At 34.4% G+C, this 20,785-nt stretch overlaps 1 protein-coding gene across 1 annotated transcript in view; it reads right to left on the bottom strand.

The window, feature by feature from the left end:
- Positions 1–16,958, bottom strand: part of LOC149775448 (nose resistant to fluoxetine protein 6-like) — a 62,736-nt gene extending 45,778 nt beyond the window's left edge. Inside the window, exons 1-4 of the mRNA XM_089943986.1 lie at positions 16,836–16,958; positions 11,285–11,854; positions 8,515–8,687; positions 2,014–2,113 (exon numbers count right to left, since the gene is read on the bottom strand). Of these exons, the coding sequence (XP_089800112.1) occupies positions 2,014–2,113; positions 8,515–8,687; positions 11,285–11,648 (637 nt within the window). The 5' untranslated portion in view covers positions 11,649–11,854; positions 16,836–16,958. The remainder of the gene's footprint in view (positions 1–2,013; positions 2,114–8,514; positions 8,688–11,284; positions 11,855–16,835) is intronic.
- Between the last annotated feature and the right edge of the window lie 3,827 nt (positions 16,959–20,785).

Below are 20,785 nucleotides of genomic sequence, written 5' to 3'. Positions count from 1 at the left end.
AAAAATCTTTCATAAGTTCTGATAAAAGAGAAAAATGTTTGACCTAACTCTCATTCTTCAAGTAAATTTTTGGGCTGGTGATCTGAATGTAGTGTTTCTGACCCATACAACTGCCATGTGCAATTTTAATTGTACTAACAATATGTATTATCGACAAAAAAAAGCATTGATTGAGATTTGAAATTCCTATCTTCAGGAATTAACCGGTACAAACATATTTTTGTCTATGGTTAAGGTGGTGTAATTAACCAGTACATATTCTTGTCTGTGGTTAAGGTGGTGTAATTAACCAGTACAAACATATTCTTGTCTGTGGTTAAGGTGGTGTAATTAACCAGCACAAACATATTCTTGTCTGTGGTTAAGGTGATGTAATTAACCAGCACAAACATATTCTTGTCTGTGGTTAAGGTGGTGTAATTAACCAGTACAAACATATTCTTGTCTGTGGTTAAGGTGGTGCCATTAACCAGTACAAACATATTCTTGTCTGTGGTTAAGGTGGTGCCATTAACCAGTACAAACATATTCTTGTCTGTGGTTAAGGTGGTGTAATTAACCAGTACAAACATATTCTTGTCTCTGGTTAAGGTGGTGTAATTAGCCAGTACAAACATATTCTTGTCTGTGGTTAAGATGGTATAATTAACCAGTACAAACATATTCTTGTCTGTGATTAAGGTGGTGTAATTAACCAGTACAAACATATTCTTGTATGTGGTTAAGGTGGTGCAATTAACCAGTACAAACATATTCTTGTCTCTGGTTAAGGTGGTGTAATTAGCCAGTACAAACATATTCTTGTCTGTGGTTAAGATGGTATAATTAACCAGTACAAACATATTCTTGTCTGTGATTAAGGTGGTGTAATTAACCAGTACAAACATATTCTTGTATGTGGTTAAGGTGGTGCAATTAACCAGTACAAACATATTCTTGTCTGTGGTTAAGGTGGTATAATTAACCAGTACAAACATATTCTTGTCTGTGGTTAAGGTGGTGTAATTAACCAATACAAACATATTCTTGTCTGTGGTTAAGTTGGTGTAATTAACCAGTACAAACATATTCTTGTCTGTGGTTAAGGTGGCATAATTAACCAGTACAAACATATTCTTGTCTGTGGTTAAGGTGGCATACAAATGTGATTCAAGGTATGAAGCTGATTTTCATTATTGTTTGCTTATGTTTATTATTCCTGTGTTCTGCTTCACAAAACTGTTAGTACAACATGTCAAAAGATTCATATACTAAAGCTCTCTCATAAATATATTGGCTTTAACTCACTTCTTCAGGTCATATATATATATATATATATATATATATATATATATATATATATATATATATATATATTAAATTATAATTCTATTGCATGAATGAAAGTTGTAAGTACTTCACCTCCACAATGTTAACCAAAACTTGAGTCTCAGTCAGAATAATATGCCCTGTCCTATGCTGTATCTGACACTTATATATAATGCACTCATGATTTATCGAGGGATGGGTTTGAATTAATTGTGACAGTTGTTGAAAATTTATAAAATGTGTCAAAAAAGAAGATAACAGTTTGGGTTTGAGGATTAAAGAATGCTAATTACGACTTTCATGTTAAAAATGTTTTACTCCTAAAGCTCAATTTATGGCACTAAAATGATATTCCATGTTGTGGCATCCTCAAATACAATACTCTAGTCCCGTCATGGAAATCCTAAGCATATATATTTCACTGAACTTAAATCTGAGGTCCATAAAGAACAAACATTTATGAAACATTTTCTGATACATTTTAACAATCATCAAAGAAAAGTTACAGCTCTTAAAATCTAAGTATAATCGAATGTTACCTATGGGGGACAAATTTACCCTCAATCTCCAAACAATGAAAAGAAACTCAGCATCCCATGCAGGAACTACTGGAATTTTTGTAAAGAAACTTAAGTTACATGTATTTGGTTTCCACATTTGAGACTGCCAAAGCAAAGAGAACTTAACTTAAGAATCTACTCTTACCATAATTCAGAAACAACTGAACTTCTTCATTGGAACAGGAACTTGGCATACAAATCCCAGTTACCAGAGGATAATACCTTCCTCCACCAACAGGAAATGGCTGGTGAAAAAATAAAAATAATATATATATATATATATATATAGAGAGAGAGAGAGAGAGAGAGAGAGAGAGAGAGAGAGGGTTATAAATATATACTAGACAGAACGGAAGGTGCTATCCCTGGATTCTATAGAAGAATGCTTGATAATAGATGGCAGATTTAATGTTTAAATACAAATAAAATACTATCACACAGGTTAGAAAAGTTTTAATTTGTACTCTATGGAGATTCAAACACTGTGTGTGTGTGTGTGTGTGTGTGAAGGTTTTGTAAACAATCAAATCAATGTTCACAATCATATTAAAAATATTCCTATCCAATAGTAACTGGCTAGATCTTAATTCAAGAACAGGGAGGTGCTTACTCATAAACACAAATCCCCTCATGAATAGGAACACATTTGGAACAGCTGCCAACAATCTAAATAATGGTTTGGAAGTCTAATGCCAAGCAAATCATTACAAGCACAACCTGGCTGGTCCAAGATATTAAGTGTATCAAATGGATACCTGAAAATACATAAGTCACACAAGGATGGAAATTAGGTTACTGAGACCAACTTTTGGTATTAGTGAGTTGAGTTACTCTCCTAAAGATGCATCTGCAAATCAACTATCAACACAAAATGAGCTGTAACCAGTTATGTCAGTCTATTTATAACATATATTAATAAGTACCAACTTTAACTTTTATTAACACAAGGATCTTGTTTCAACTGATATTAAGCTAAATTTGTTTCAACACATGTATTTTCACATTTCATATTATACTGACTTTGTTTCAACACATGCATTTGTAATTTTGACATCACACCCATTTCATTTCAACACATGCAAGTTTACTTTTGTGTAATTTTACACAGTTTGATCAACTGTTACCAGCTGGGAATCTTGTAATTTAAAAAAAAAGGTATATAGTACTGGACATAGATGATCAGCAAATAAATATAATCTACTTTGATTTGCATACTAATAACACAATATTACAAACAATTCTGAATAGTTGTTACTTCAGCCAATTGTAAAGACTGTTGATTAGCCTATAGTTCACACCAGCTGTTTTACTTTAGGCATGGTTGAGATCTTTGTCTAAAGCATTAGCAAACCTCCTAGCTGTGGCCTGTTTTGAGTAATTTTTATTTTATACGGTTCATTTGCATATAAAAATGAAATCTGAAACCCAAAATTTGTTTCAGTTTTCAGAGCTGAGAGGTTACAGTAACTTTGCAGAATAAGTTTTATTTAAATTAAAGAAAACATTCTGGACCAGAACATGGTTCGGATTTCAACAGTATCATGCTTTAGTGTTCTTTTGGTCATGAAAGGTTTTGCTGTATATATGTGAAATAGTGACAGATATTAAAGGTGTAACAAATGAAAGGTTGAAGCTACAGAACACAAACAAAGAAAAATACTCAGTCACAAAATTATAAAAGTTGGGTCACAGTGACATTATTTTGACATGGCTGAATTACTCTACCTGACATGCATCCACATGATAATTTTCATGGGTGACCCTGTCACCTCCAAAGCCATTAAAATGAAACCCCACCATCATTAACATATATACATTTCCAAACTTTTAACAGAATGGAGAAACCATCTTTCAATGATTACCCACTTTACTGTTACAACAACCCTCTTTTCCACAATGAAAGAAAATCCTTAAAATTCATGCTGTCTAACCCAACAAAAGACCTATACAAAATCAGAGATAATTCCCATACCATATTTACTGTGCATATTAGGGCACAATAAAATAATTAGTCATGAAACTTCTTTTCACCAAAGTTATGTGTCCCAAGACTTAAAGAAACTAAATAAATTTGTGCTGAATTTGCATACTCTCCACCCTGCACATTACAATAACATAAACAAAACAGTTATTTGATAATAAAGTGAAAGAAACGAACTTTATATTGTTATCATATATTCCTCTTTGTTCATCATGAGATATTTATTAAAGAAAAAATATATATATCCATGAACTCTATATATGCTGTGTTTAATTGTACTTCAAGGCTTGAATATGTTATCAGACTGAGAATAGGCGAAAGAGAGAAAGAAGAGGGGGGAGAAAAATATCAACTGATTACTTGAGGCACCTGCCATTTATGCGTGACAAGGTATAAGGTGCAAATTAGCCAAGAGTATTATATTTAGGTTAAATTTATAGCAGTATCTTGCAAATAGTGTGTGTGTGATTTTGATTTTTAACGTAGCTTTAATAATTTTCCAGTCATATTGCTACGATCCTGCAGCATGGCAGTTTATATGAGTGTAAAATGACAATATTTTTGCTAGCATGGGTTACAAAAAGTATTATTAATTAAAAGCAAGTTATTGCTGTGTATACTATTTACCCTGCAATCCCTGTTTGTATAAATTATGATCACAGATGTCAAGGAAATAGAAGCCTGATAGGTGAATACATACAACGGGTAAAGATGCAATAAACTCATTGTTTGAACTTACCGAAAAATGTTTTATTGCAAAGCAAGTCAACCTTGGAAGACAACTTTGGATTCTTTCAAGCATGCCAATTTGTTTTTAAATAGCAAGTTGGCAGACAAAGGGAAGCCATCTTTGGTTCTCTCGCATCTGCTGGGATGCTCTAGTCACCTCTGGTTTTGTTACTATTGTAATTCATTTGAGGAAATAATTCTGGCTGAATCAACCGCTCTGGTGGTCTTGTGGTTGAAGTGTCTGCCTAACATGTGGGAGGTCACAGGTTGAAACCCTGGCCAAGCCATATTAAGGACTTATAAAAATGGTACTAACAGCTGCCTCGCTTGGCGCTCTATATTAAAAGGGTAGTGTTATGATTGATCAGCCTGGTTTGAGGATAATGTGACTGGGTGGGACATCATGCTACATGTCTGTGACATTAGGCCTCAGTGCTAGACATTACTATAAAATGCCACAATGCATACATTGTAGCAATATGACTGAAACATTGTTAAAGCTATGTTAGAAATCCAAATCACACACATGCTTAAACACTCAGGTCGAATCACTTGTTCAACTGATATTCATCATATCCTGACAACACTTGCTCTGGGACACTGGTCCACTGCTGAGGAGTTAGCCTTCTGAAGTGAGGGGTTCGGGATTACTGGGCTACATAAAATTTGTCTCTTGGATACCCCATTTCCTAACCTATGTTAATGACTGTGGAATAGGAGGTTAGAACATTAACTCATGCTTGATATACGAGGCTGGCTTTGTGACATGGACATGTAGATTTTTGAACCCCTTTCCATGAAATGGAGGTTATCAGAAGCAACCATGGAAATGGAAAGTGAGTGGTGAGCATGCATATTAAGTGTGTGAATCATGCACAAGACTTGATTCAAAGGTATATTTGTTGATGGAGGTCCTAACAGAGATGTAGGCCATAATCACAGAACCAATTGCTAGGATGTTGTGAACCAGTAGTTTGTGTCAAGTTATGATTTTCAGTCCACGTGTATATAGGCTGGTTACAACTTTCCCACGCCAGCCATGTCTCTGTCAATGACTTGGACTAGTGACATGCCTTTTGAAAATGGCCATTTTTCAGCACACAATAGACTATACATGGCAGCCCGTATTAATGGTAGAGGAAGAACCTGGGAAAACCCCAGAAAGAACCACCGACCCATGAGAAGCTACTGGCAAGCTTTCTCACATTCCCACTTTGGGTGAATCCAGACTCGAACCCACGCAGACAGAGGTGAGATGGCAGTGATCCATAATGGAGAGCGCTTTAGACCACTCTGCCAATTGGGGCCTCCAAAGGGTGTAGTACTTATCAATCAATGTACAGCAGTATTATATATCTGATAAATCACCATGAGCTCAATGCAAACCTTAAAGCCATTAAAATGTTAACACAGGCTACAATGACCTTTTGTTGTAACAGCATGGTACTAAAACAGATGTATACAATCACCAAGTTTAATGATTCTGGAATAAATAGTGCTTGAGACTGATAGCAGGGCAGTGAAGCATAAAATATGTGTCACCATGACATACTTTTGTGATCAAGGTGTAGTATCCATCAAGATATATTCTCTCACCAGATTTCATGACTCTACAGTATACGTACAGGTTCTAAAACCGACAAACCACAAAACATAATCTAAGCATTTAAAATGAGAATTGTAGGTCATAGTGACATTTTTCATGGTATAGGAATGGTACAAATGTATCTAATTTGATAATTTAATAATTTAGTTTGATGATTCTAGCATCAAAAGAGCTTGAGAAATATACTTTAAACAAAACAATTTCACTATATCAGCAATGCATGAAATACATACATACATACATTCATACATACATACATACATACATACATACATAGGAAAATTAAACTGATTTAGTCTGAGCAGCCTCCTGTGATGGTAGTAGCAATTATGCTTGAAAAGCTGGTATTCAGGTTGATGATTAACAAGTATGGGAGTTCAGTCATGTTGGGACACTCATCTCAATACATTCAGTCTGAATGCCTGCACAAGGTAATTGGGAATGGGAAATTTCTATAGATAGTAACGGGAAGTGGTACAACCTGGCCTGCAAAACTTTGGGTAAAACTTAAAAATCCACCCCTTCCTCAAAATGTGCATCAGTGTAATCCATTACCTTCAATTATACAAGGTATAAGAACTAGCTTTAAGTGATCCTGTTACTTAGAATGTTACTAATCAAAGGACATCATAACTTAAGCAATCAGTATACATTAAGAACTCAAGCAATTGCCAAACAGTTATGTAAGTGTCAGGAAGAAAGTAAATGTAACTTGTATTAGCATTACAAGATTCTGGGAATTTCAATGGAATGTCTTAATGTTTTCCACTTACTACCCTAGCATTGAAGTGTTTCAAAATGTGAGTAATTATTCCCTTTTGACACAAATGGGGGATCTTTTTTTTAACAAAGATTACTATCTTTTTGGAATAAGAAGATAAAGAGAAATTTTTAAATAATCTTACACAGAACAAAAAGGACAAAACAATAAACACAAGCTGACACATACATATATGTAAACATGAGTCAAATCAACATGTTAAACGTAAAGTTCAGAGATACAGGCAATCCTGCAGGCACGTAGATTATTTAATTGCAATCAGTCTTTGAAACATATCAAATACTTTTGAAAAAAAGCATTGAGTCTTTTGGGTATTTTGTTTACAAGCAGAAGAAAAAAATCTTATATCACTGATATAAGTGTTAAAATATGTGACAATTTAACAAATACAAAGTCTTGAAGAATGGTCTATGACCATTATTGGGCAAGAATTCCTTATTTGACTGTTTACAACAGAAATATATTTGTTATAACCCATGTAAATGGCAACTAAATTTACTAGCCACTGTAGCTGTAGTTTTCATCTTTCAAAGTGAGTACTGCAAACTTATTACACTTGAGCATTACAGACTCATTGCCCAAACTCTAATCTGCTTATCTGAGATAAAGTAATTGTTATATGGATCATTGACGCCCCAGTCATGTAACCTTAATTGAAAAATAAAATATCAGCCAGAGTAAAACCATAAAGTTTTTACTTCAATTAATACGTAACTGCCATGACATCAAAAAGATATTTTCGGCAGGATACTAAAAGGGGAAAGATCACAGTCCAATCTGAAGAGCATATTAAATTTTGTCAGAAAATGTTAACAACCCAACCTGACACAAGTCTTTTTAAATAAACCTCAAATTAAATTTCAATATATGAAGGTCTTCAAAATTTTCTAGCAGAAATGAAAGCCACAACAACTGAATATCATGGAGGCATAAGTGTATGACAGTCCTCTCCATTAGATTATAATGGAAACCCTTTTTGAAATCAAAAGGTAGCATCATAGCGAGCGTGGTCTCATAATGGGGGGGGGGTAGCTAATCACCAAGGGTATTTCTCTTTCAATGAGGGCCAGTGGGGGCCCAGAGTGGCCGAGTGGTCCAAAACACTCTCCATTACAGATCACTGCCATCTCACCTCTGTCTGCATGGGTTCGAGCCTAGGATTTGGCTAATGTGGGTATGTGAGAAAGCTTGCCAGTAGCTTCTCGTGGGTCGGTGGTTCCTTTCAGGGTTTTCCCAGGTTCTTCCTCCACCATTAATACTGGCCACTATGTATTGCCTGTCATGTACTGAAAAATGGCATTAAAAACAACAACAACAATGAGGGCCAGCATGTGAAGGTGATGAAACTACATACGCATTTAATGCAAACATTTTATGCTACAACATAAATTTTACAGGCCCCTGATTTCATTCAATTCTTTCAATCGTTCATAAAATCTACACTACTGATGCTACAAAGAACAAGATTGTTTCTATTTCTTCTATTTCAGTTGTGCATGTACATGTATAATGACCCACACACACACACAGGCTAACAGACAACACTTACTGCTTTCCCATCAATGTATACAGCCACACTAAAATACTGTCCTTGGATCTGTTTACTGCCTGTTGCATTTTCCAGGACAGGTGAGAGGATCTCCATACACTCTTCAAAAGCCCCCGGCCAGAACCACTTGCCCAGTAAAATCCCACTGGGAAGCTTGGAAGAAGCATCAAACACTGGAAATTTGAGAATTACATCATTTGAAACATCCAATCTATTTCATTTATATGTGAAGGCTTTGCCAAGTAAAATCCACTGGGAAGCTTGGAAGAAGCATCAAACACTGGAAATTTGAGAATTACATCATTTGAAACATCCAATCTATTTCATTTATATGCAAAGGGCTTTGCCCAGTAAAATCCACTGGGAAGCTTGGAAGAAGCATCAAACACTGGAAATTTGTGAATTACATCATTTGAAACATCCAATCAATTTCATTTATATGTAAAGGCTTCTTAAATTTTTGAAACCTTGGGATAACCACAACTCCTGGATAAACAGATTTCATTCTAAATGACCTCAAATACTGTTAGGTCATTTATTTTTGTAATATCAAATTATTGTCGTTTTTGGAAGAATTACATTTTTGTTAATATTCAAATTCATAGATTCCAGGAATTCAAGGTAAGACCATTTCTTCTGTTTCACTGCTGAGTTTGGAAACCATCTCTGATATTTCTCAGCAAAAACATGATTTTCAGATTAGCTGCTGTGGTAGCCATAGTTAGATGCAAGACTGGCACTGTTTTCATTTACAACCAAATGGGCATCATTAGAAATCATTTGGTGAAAATCCCACGTGAATTACATACATTTGGAAGGAGTAGTGAAACAAAATTTTCAAGATGGCCATCATGGTGGCCATGATTAATGTCAGATCAGAATCATTTTCATTTAGTCCTAAAGAGATCCGATAATTAGTCTTCCACTGAAAATGCCACATCGACAAGACCTTCCATTTAGGATGAGTAGCAAAATAACAATATTTTCATGCTGGTGCCCATGGTGTCCAGCCTGGATATCAGAACAGCACCATTTTTATATAAGACCAGACTGACATCATAAGAAGCAAAACAAAACCCCATGAAAACTTGACCTGCCATTTAAAGAGTACTGATAACATGATTTTCAAGATAGGAGCCACAGGGGCCGTACTGTATGTCAGATAAACACCTTTTTTGTCCAACTAGACATTACAAAAAGACTTTTAGTGAAATCCAACATAGATCTAACCATCTAACTTTTAGTGAAATTCAACATCGATCTAACCATCTAACTTTTAGTGAAATCCAACATCGATCTAACCATCTAACTTTTAGTGAAATCCAACATCTATCTAACCATCTAACTTTTAGTGAAATCCAACATCGATCTAACCATCTAACTTTTAGTGAAATCCAACATCGATCTAACCATCTAACTTTTAGTGAAATCCAACATCGATCTAACTAGAAGGAGAAGTAATAACAAGCATGTTATAGCTATCATATTTTTGTCTGGACCAACTAGACATCATAAGTAGTCTTCGATTGAAAACTCCATATTAATTAATCTTTCCATATTACTTGTAGTTGTAATAACAAGATTTTGCAGAGAACTATTGTGGCAGTCATACTGGATGTCAAAGCAGCACAATTTTCATTAAAGATCGACCATACACCAAAGAAAATCTTTTGGTGAAAACCCCTTGTTGACATGCCTTACCATTCTGGAGGATTTGAAATAACATGATTTTAAAGATGGCCACTTTGGTGATAATACTGGATATCAGAGAAGCACCATTTTTCATTTCAGATTAAGTAGACACCATAAGAAGTTGTCTGGTGAAAATCCATCTCAGTACAACTTTCTGTTCCAGTGAGATACCAATAGCAAGATTTTCAAAATGGCTACTAAGATGGCCATACTGTGCAACACACCAGTACCATTTTAATTTATGACTAATTAGACATAAGAAATCTTTTAGTGAAAACCCCATGTTTATAAAGTCACCCATTCAGCAGTTATATGACTTTCAGTTCAGGAGGAGGACTGCTAGATATCAATAATGGACATCAGATTGGCATCATTTCGCCTATCACCAAATTGACATCACAAGAAGCATAAAAACCCATGTCAATATGACCTTCTATTTAAGAATGTTACTAATAAGATTTTTAAGATAGCAGCCATGGTGGTCATACTAAATGCCATATAAAGACCTTTTTCACTAATTAAATATCAAAGACGGCTTTTGGTGAGAACCCAATCTTGATATAACCATCTACCTAGAAGCAAAGCAATAACAATACTGTCATGTTTATTATATCAGCACCATTTTCATTTGGACCAAATATACATCATAAGAAGTCTTCCAATGAAAACTCTATATCGAAACCGACAATGAACAAGGACAGGGGCGTTACAACCTGCCACAAATTTGGGACAATCTGTTAACATCATTCACCATTTTACTGAGTGATGTTAACAGTCAGTAGAGATTAAATCAGTCTGCTGATGAAGTCCAAAGCGTGAGAATGACAGCTTCGGGTTAGCTTTTTCTGTGCTGTTTGTGTATGTAACTGAATGGCTAAAACATTGTCAAACAGATCAATTATTCCTTATAATGGACATGTAATGACCTCGAAATCAGTTCTTTCACACTTTGATACAACTACATGCACACTAAAAGAGGACACATCATCTTACAAGAAAAGACAGAAAGAAAGAAAATGATGAAAAAGACAAGTAAGCAGATAGAATGGTTGACAGACATAGTGAAAATAAAACTTGCTCTGGTAGGCATATGTCGCTGAAGCATTTCGATTTGTAAGGTCTGCAATGAACCTCTGTACATCAGCAGCACAATATGATGACGTCTCACTGGACAGACTGTGATTCCTTGGAATATGTTCTACCGATGCTGCAGCAATAAAAGATTTTGTAACCAGTCCATCTTTAATTTCATTCAGTAGGATCTGAGTGTCATATGGAATTTTTGAATACTTTGACATAGGAATCTGAACAGGAATCCCAATGTAAGTCAAATCCAATACATCACGATGCTCAAGGTTATGTTCTGATGCATTCCCACAACCAAACATAATCATGACAATGCACGCAATAGCCAAAATGTGATATCTCAGTTCTGACAACATGCTTGAGTTCAATAGTTTTTTTGAAAATTATCTGATTTTTATTTTTTAAATTTGAAGTTAAGAGTGATAATGTTTCAGTTTAAAGTTTTATAAAAATTATTCATAGAAAATAGTTGTGTTAATCAGATCTAATAGGTCAAAATGATCCACAATAATTCGTGAAACTTCCTTTGATCCTTCTGTTTGGTGTGGAGACGTGATATATGCTGTAAGAAAAAAAGTACAATTAAAATTTCATGCCTCTTAAATTTGAGCTTGCATGCATAATACATGTACAAATGTAAAGTATAAGTTTGTAGCTGGATAATCCCAAATGTATAATATTGTAAGTCATTTGTATTACAATTTAGGCTACACATGTATGGCTTAGTAAATTTACAACCTCTAAATGTTTATAAAATCTCGAAACATGTAAATGAAAATATATGTGGATGTCACTGACACATGAACTACCTGTTCCAGTATATATTTACATGAGGATAATTTTAGTAGAATGTTTCTATTCATGCTTTTAAAGTTAATTCTTTTCTTAAAGTATGTATCAATGACTTTCACATATGATGTTACATTACTAGGAAGATAGCAGAAATTAACAACTGGTTACAGGGCATTTAGGTTTGGTAAACATAATGCAGCCTTAGTTATCAGGTAACTAAAGAAATATATGTATTAATTTTCTGAAAGAAATCGCATATACCTAAATTTAAAATATATTTGTAAGCATGTTCAAATGCATTATCCTCCTGTCACACAAATCAACTCCGAATCGCTTCTCTGTATGTGCCATTGTGTGGTACATCTACATTTTAGGCAGATTAATTTAACATTTGAAGATGTTATTTTACTTGTACATCTATTGTAATGCTTTACCCAAGAAAATACATTTGCCACAGTGGAAAATAAAACCCAGGACACAATTACAAGAAAATAAAACTTTAAGAAACAAATGCATGCTAATATTGCAAGCCTCTTATTCAGAATTCATGTCAATATTGGAGAGTACATGTTTAATCCTTTTCTAGTGACAGAACCTCTTTCCACAGTACACCACAGCAAAACAAGAAGCTTGTAACTACAAGTTCCCCACAGCTGACAACCCATCCATCAACTCCTTTCTGGATCATAATCAATGGGTCCCAACCCAAATCCACTGTATATTATTATTTGAAATTTTAATATGACATTACATATTATATTCAGTCAAGATATAATTACTAAATGTCACTTAAATGACTCTGTACATATGACTTTTCACAAACCACCACCCCAAAGAACTTTGAGAAAATGGCCATAACAGTATACCCTTTTTGACTATGGTTATCCCACTGACAACCCATACAGGATAAAAATTGGCTGTCACTCATTCTCTCATCCTAACAGGACAAAAATTGGCTGCCACTCATCTTGACAGGTTAAAGACTGGATCTGTCACGGAAGACTTTACAACTTACTCATCCCTGAACAAGTTGCAGGTTCATACCTTCCAAATAAATCAACATATGTTCCACCCTTTACAAGCACCAAAGTTCAACAGCGCTTCACAGCAAGCATACATCAATTATCAACAGCTATTTTGACAGTGTACAGCATGTTGCCAAGAAAGACGATTTTTTTAAATACTTTTTTTTACACATGCACCCAGCAGAAACTTAATATCAAAATGGGTTCATATTATACTTATAGTGAAGATACCATGTTTAAAACTCTTGATCTATGGTCCCTTACATAAATATATAATATAAGACAAGGTTTCCAAACTAAATCTACAAACTGCTTGTTTAACACACAGTCCTCGATTCCATAATGGTTGTATCATTTACACTTAGGGATCTCAAATATGCAGACCAAGGGCTGCATGTGTTCCACCAAGCTATATCCTGTGGCATGTAAAATGACTGGCATCACAAAGTGACCAAAATGCCTTCACATTGCCCTCAGGGTGGTTTGAGTTTGAGACTGCTGATGTACCGTGACACTTTTCCATAATCAAACACAGACACTTGATTCTGTGGAAACTAATGTGTACACTCACCATATAACATGTTATATGGTGTGTACACATTAGTTTCCACAGAATCAAGTCAGCCTGTGTAATCAAAGGTTCATTTTAATGTGGAGAAAGTTTTCTCCTCAGTGATTTATCACACATCTGTATGAGTTAGATATAGGATAAGTTAAGAGTTAGAGAATGTCAAAATGTGTTGATTTTTCATCTGGTCAGTGTTAGTTTTGTCCAAACTCACTGACAGTTTCAAGATTGTCCTGTTTCACAAACAAGGTCTCAAGCCAAATGAAAATAAAAGAAGATGTGTAACATGTAATTACTTTTCATAAGAAAAATATTGCAAAAATACCTTCGAAACTTTTATTTTAAGTGACTGTGCTGATTCATACCAACTTTCACACTCAATGTATCCCACAATAATGGATTTAAAAAACATATAGAAGTAGAAACATGAAGCAGGAGTGGCATCGAGAGATGGGGAATACGTCATGATAGTATATTCCAAGAGAATCAGTTTAAAGGTGTTACTCAGCTATAACTGCAGGAAATCTTTTTTTTTAAATCTAAATCATCCACAGACTTATTCACACAAAGGAAAAGCCCAAACAGCAGATGCCCCAACTTCGAGGAGGTAATAAAGATAAATCAAAATGTATACATGTGTATATTTTGCATGTACTACCTCCAGACATGGTGCAATAGGCACACTGTACAGACTGTAAATATTAGGAAACAAATTGTATTACATGAAAATACTGCATACATATGTAAATACACATTCTTATATAAATACACATACATATATAAATATACATACTTATATAAATACATATACATATGTAAATACACACACATATTTAAATACACATACATATATATATATATATATATACACAAATGTATACTACAAATACATAAGTAAATTTTCACATTATGTACAATAGTGTAAGAGAAAAGTGTATTTGTTCAGTTTAAATGTTAAGCCTCTTAGCCACACCCAATCAAATGCTTTTGATGAATTGTAAAATACAAGAATGTTCATGGCAACTGTTCAAGTGACTTTGATATACATACATGTACTATATGATCTGAATGATATCTAAAGGAAATTAAACAAGGATACCCAAATGTTTGCTTGGAGGGAGAACTTTTTTTTTAAAACAAGCCAAATTAGATTTTTTTTATCAGAACATCTTTTAGTGAGTGCTAAAAAAGCTTTGACTGAACACACTGATGCAGAACAGATCACTCTATCATGATTATGAAAATAAATTTCCAAAGGGAAAATGTTTTTGGAAGTTGAATTATTCTTTATATATAGAAGCAGAATATTTACAGTTAGTTTAAACTGTAGATGATGTAGAATAATAAGTGGAAAACTCACTTGAGACTGATGAATGTCAAATAATACTTGTGATATATGATCAGTTATTTTTCTAAACATTAGAAATAAGGGGTAAAACTATTTCTTTTGTCACATATTGGAAAAAAAGAGAACTTTAAAAATGAAGCAGTTATTAGAAGAAACTATGGAATTAGGCAAAGATTGTGAAACTTTACAAAATTTACCTGAACTGAACAGGAAAATGAAAGAGTTCATGGGATGCAAGAGGAACAAATTGAAAGGGCATACAGTCTAGAGCTAAATAAGCTGACGAAGGAGAAAAGATTAAAGTAGTTCTGCACACTTGAGAAAAGATATTAGGTTAGTAAAATGGTACCTACAGACAATGGGTCACAAACAACAACGCAAAAGGAAATTTTGCAAGAAACTATGAATTATTTTGAGCTCAGTATTCGAAACTTGACTCCATCAATTTAAATGAGCTTTTTCATAATGTGAATGTGAATATTCCAGAAATCAAGAACTTGGAGAAACTATCATTAGAAAGACCTATATCTTGTGAAGAAGCATTCAGATTATTGATATGGCAGACAATAAAAGTCAGGTTAGGGTTACAGTACATGTGCTATTAATAGACTTTGAGAAGGCATTTAATTCTGTTGCTTGGTCCTACATTAAAAATGTCTTTTCTTTCTTCACATTTAGGAGTGTCTATTACAAACTGGTTATCAACTTTTCATAATAATAATAAATCATTTGTTGCTGTAAATAGGTACATCTCTTCTTCGATTAACATGCAAAGAGTATGTAGAAAGATGACCCCTTTTCTCCATGTATATTTATCCTTTGTGCAGAGATACTGACACACAAGGTGAGAGGAAGTTAAAGGAGTACAAATTAATAATAGGGAATATTTAATCTCAATAAGCAAATGATACCTTTATATCATGAGGTTTGCATAAAACTAAAATTGCCTTCTACATCCATCCTTAGCATCACCATGAAAAATATTATAATAAAAATTAACAGAAGTATTAAAGGATACCTTGATTACACAACTTACAACTACATCAATAAAATCCAAACACCAATTTTATCCTATTACATGAAGAGTAATACACTGATAATTACAAGTATAGTAATATTTATCTTCATATATCACATTTTAAACAAGATTTAAGCAGCTTTAGCTTAGTAGAAAAATACAAAGCTTTAAGTATTTTGAAGGCAAACATTTCTAAAGTTGACGGCTTACATAAATGTGCTTTAATATAGCAAGTTGTCTATAGAAAAAAGTTTTGATCGTATATCAAGTAAAGACCATGCAAGGTTGATATAACCATGTTCCATAAATTAATACATACAAAAAAGAATTTGCTTCTCTCTCTCTCTCTCTCTCTCTCTCTCTCTCTATCCAAATTTTGTAAATGGGTGAATCCTGGGCTCCAACCATAGCACCACTACCTGTGTGTCTGGGATAAGTATGTATTGCCCCACCACCATCGTCCACCCTATTCTGCCAGAAGCCGCGATCACACGCCCATAAATCCTGCTCTGTCACATTAATAGCATTACTATGCATTAAACAGTCTAGGAAACGGCTTGAAGTGTGAAGTGATACATGTACGGCATACTTTGTCAAAGCAGCTATAATTGTTGAATGTTTCTGATTACAACGAGAGAGAGAGAGAGAGAGAGAGAGAGAGAGAGAGGGAGATCCATAACCCCATTGCATAGGGGCCCAATTATCCTAGCTAAGCCAATGACCCCATTCTACTACACGACATGCTTATTAAAACTGCCTTAGGGCTAGCCTACTCCTTGGGGAATACATTACCGTGTATTAAAAACAATTTCATCCCATCGGCTACAGCAGTAAATAGTCTTCTTTCGTCACATAAAGTAACGTTAAAGCATATCGAGGTCTACGTGCTTATTCGCGTCTGAAACAACACACTGACTCGTGACTATGTATATATTATTAATAGTCATGTTCTATGCCTATTTTTAATACCTGTGAACTTGGTCATGTGATGCATTTAAATAGATATTTTGTGATAAGATTTGAGACATAATATTAATACAGGTAAACCAATATCTAGGCAATCCCGATTTTTCAATGTTCTGAACATTAACCGTTATAAGAAACTCGTGGACGAAATGTTATCGATTGCTATGGACGTACTAAACTGGAGAACATCGGGTCAAATTATAATGGTTGGAATGTTTTTCAGTACGCACCGTCCTTTTTTTTAATTTTTTTTTGTGACATCACAGCGCGCGGCATTCAATCTGGTTGTACTTGATTACATCTTTAAGGACAATAAACGTGAGAAATCGTTGGAAGTAATCTCGTAATCCGTTACAAAACGTGCAGCAACTTGGTCATGACACCATTCATAATGCCACACTAAGCAGCTTTAAATACGAAATCATTTACTTTCGTCCTTATAGTTTCTTTCACACAGCATCGCAAATTTTATCCTATCTGTAACCACAGGAGTCTGACGTTTTATCAATAAAGTACGGCGAAATCTCGAAAAACATAAAATCACCTTATCGGTTATATAAATGAACACTTATATAACTGATAAGGTGATTTCATGTTGTCAGAGATTTCGCCGTACTTTATTAGTAAATCGTCAGACTCGTGTGCTGTAACTCTGCAAATTTTCAGATTAGCGTCAAAAGTAGGGTAATCTGGTCATATTCAGACCACAGAGGTCGTTGACATGAGATCGACAATTGTGTACCTGAAAACGATACTGGATTTAGTCAATTCGGATTCTTGCAACAAGTTTCATTATTCAAAAAGCATATAATTTGAGTTCTTACTGAAAAGTGATTTTATTATGATTATACTGTATATGCTGGGTTTAAATCCGACTGTGTTGTGGTTTATTCCGACCTCTGATATTTGGAATTCCGACCACCATATATGGACCGTACATATATAAATTTCATCTATAAAATACAAATATTTTGTTTATCTTAACAGATTCAAAAGTTTTAAATTGTTTTTATTTTATTTTTCAGATAGAGAGATAGCAGATAGAAAGCGATATTGTTTTTTTAGATAATTGTGGATGTTGTTATATCGATAATTGTGAAGAGAAGTAAAAAAAATGTTTAGATTTATAACTTTAATTTTTTATTTATTGTTTTTATATACATATTTGTTCCTGGGTTTTTTTTTTTGGGGGGGGGGTGTCTTTCTTCAAAGTTCAATACAAACTAATCATAATTCTACATTTTCTTTAAGCTTGTGTTATTGGTCGGAATTGCCCTCTTATGATAAAGAACCTGGGGTAAATCAGACCACTATACAGAACATTGCATTATATTGTTATTTGTCATAAAACTGGCTCAGTTTTTACTTTTTTAGCGAGACAAAGCATAATTTTAAAGCTACGATGGCATAATTATTATGTTATTAAAAGCTATACAAATCCTGGATGATTAACGCCTGATTAGAAAAATAATTTATTATGAATGCCGTTTCTGAACTCGCGCGGAAGAGAGAATACTGAGGTGAAACTTCATTTTGTCACGCACCTGGAAAAATCTTTACTAATTTGCATACGCATGTGCACAAACAAAAACAAAAAACAAGCAAGTAATTGAATATCTTTGTTATAAACAACAGGGCGTACAAACACGGTCGGAATTACCCTACTAGTCGGAATATGACTATGTTACCCTACTAATTTCGTTTCACAAGAAGTATTTAAACGAATGAAATACTTTTAGCTACATTTAGTGACGCTGATCTGAACGATTATTGAGTTACAGATAGGATAAAATTCGCATTGCAAAGCCTATGTGGAAAAGACTCAGTACAAGATACATGTACGTAGCACCACTAGAGAGATAGATAGATATAAACCACTATGTCGGTCAATTCTGCGAGTCGGGCAATTCTGCGCAACGATACGTCATTTCTGTCAACATTGGATCACGTGCTATTTTGGGTAAAAAAATTTATTTGGCATCAAGAAAGAACGATCGTACTTTAATTAGGAAAAGTCATATTCATAAAGTGCACAAAAATATCCCAAATTTCGACTCAAAATGCATAAGAAAATGTGAGTTCTAATGTTAACATGACACACTCCGTGACCTTCTTGAACCTGTAACCCAGAAAATCCCATTTGCTATGTATCTGTTAGATTCATACAAATAAATAAATTATATCAAAGATGGAATTTTATATCTTAAAAAAAAAAGTATGCATATGCATCCAAATTTCCAACTGTGCTAGAAGTTCCACACGTACAAAATCGTCTGCTACCAACATTTCATCTTGCCGTTAGAACGAGATTGTCAAGAAATTCTCCGGCGTATAGTCTGTTTCAAAATTACTTAGTGACTTTCCCCATCAACGAGACGTTGTAAACACATTACATCCTATTCATTGTTGTTTCTCTTCCACATAATAGCTTAATTTTTATAAAGCGTCGAACTTTACTACTGTTTTAACAAGATCAGTTAGTTTGTTTAATATCTCTTGCCATTTATTGGCATTGTTACGTTGAAATTTGTAAAACTAGCTATAAATCTGACCTAATTACTCGACTGAACTGCTAACAGTAACAGTCCACAGTAATGTAACTCATTTCTATAGCCTGATGGATAAATATTACATCTTTTCAAAGCTGTGCGCAGAATAGGCCAATATATCACGAGTCATGAAAACGGGATGGGGGGAATCCCGTGTGTCCAAAATTAATATCAATCTGAACTGAATATTCTGATGACAATTGCCTCTTTTCAAATGGTAAACATCGCAGTATTTTATTTTCGTCAATTGGTCGAATTCGGTATGCGTTTTGCTTCAATATTGGAGACAGAAACCTTACGTGCGCAGAAATGCCCGACAGCATTGTACCAGCATGTCGGCCAATTCTGCGCGTCGGGTAATTCTGCGCAACGATACGTCATTTCTGTAAACATTGGATCACGTGCTATTCTGGGTCGAAAATCCTTTTGCATCAAGAAAGAACGATTAATTAAGAAAAGTGATATTCATAAAGTGTACAAAAATATCCCACATTTGGACTTAAAAAGGAATATGAAAATATGATTTATAAATGTCAACTTGAAGACCCACTCCATTAAATTCTTAAATCTGTAACCTAGAACATCATATTTACTATGTATCTTTTAGAATCATACAAAAAAATACATTATATAAAAGACTGAAATGTCAAGTAAAAAATTCTGCATCTTAATCCAAGTTTCCAATTTTGTAAGAAGTTGTCCTACCCGTACAATATCGCCTGCCACCCAACGTCTCAACTTCCCGCTAGAAGACAGGCGTTCGTTAAAAAGAAAATTAGGAGTCTAACCTGTAACAGTAGTATATAGGGATACCCTAGCGACAATGGGACTTAGCATTAAAAACACCCCTGGGACTGTCTAGCGACAATGGAAAATTAACATTAACCACCCTGGGACTGTCTAGCGACTATGTAAATTTAACATGGACGAAAAATCGTGGGACTGTCTAGCGACAAGGGAAATTAACATGGGAAATAGAGTTTGAGACTGTTGAGCGACAAGGGGAAATGAACATGGGAATAAATCGTGGGACTGTTGAGCGACAATGGGAAATTAACATGGGATTTTTTTTTTTTAAATAAAAAATAAAAAAAAGGGTGGGCAATGGAAAGTCAATCTTTTTTCGAGACCTATGAGTGGCCCTGAAAAGGACCTTTGGGTTTCTTCTTCTTCTTCTATTTCCTCCACTTCTTCATCCATTCCCTTATCTTGCCTAATAATCCTTTC

Source organism: Sinohyriopsis cumingii, chromosome 19, assembly GCF_028554795.1.
Source record: "Sinohyriopsis cumingii isolate HCF-2022 chromosome 19, ASM2855479v2, whole genome shotgun sequence".
NCBI classification, from domain to species: Eukaryota; Metazoa; Mollusca; class Bivalvia; order Unionida; family Unionidae; genus Sinohyriopsis; species Sinohyriopsis cumingii.
This window is presented reverse-complemented; position numbering and strand designations above follow the sequence as displayed.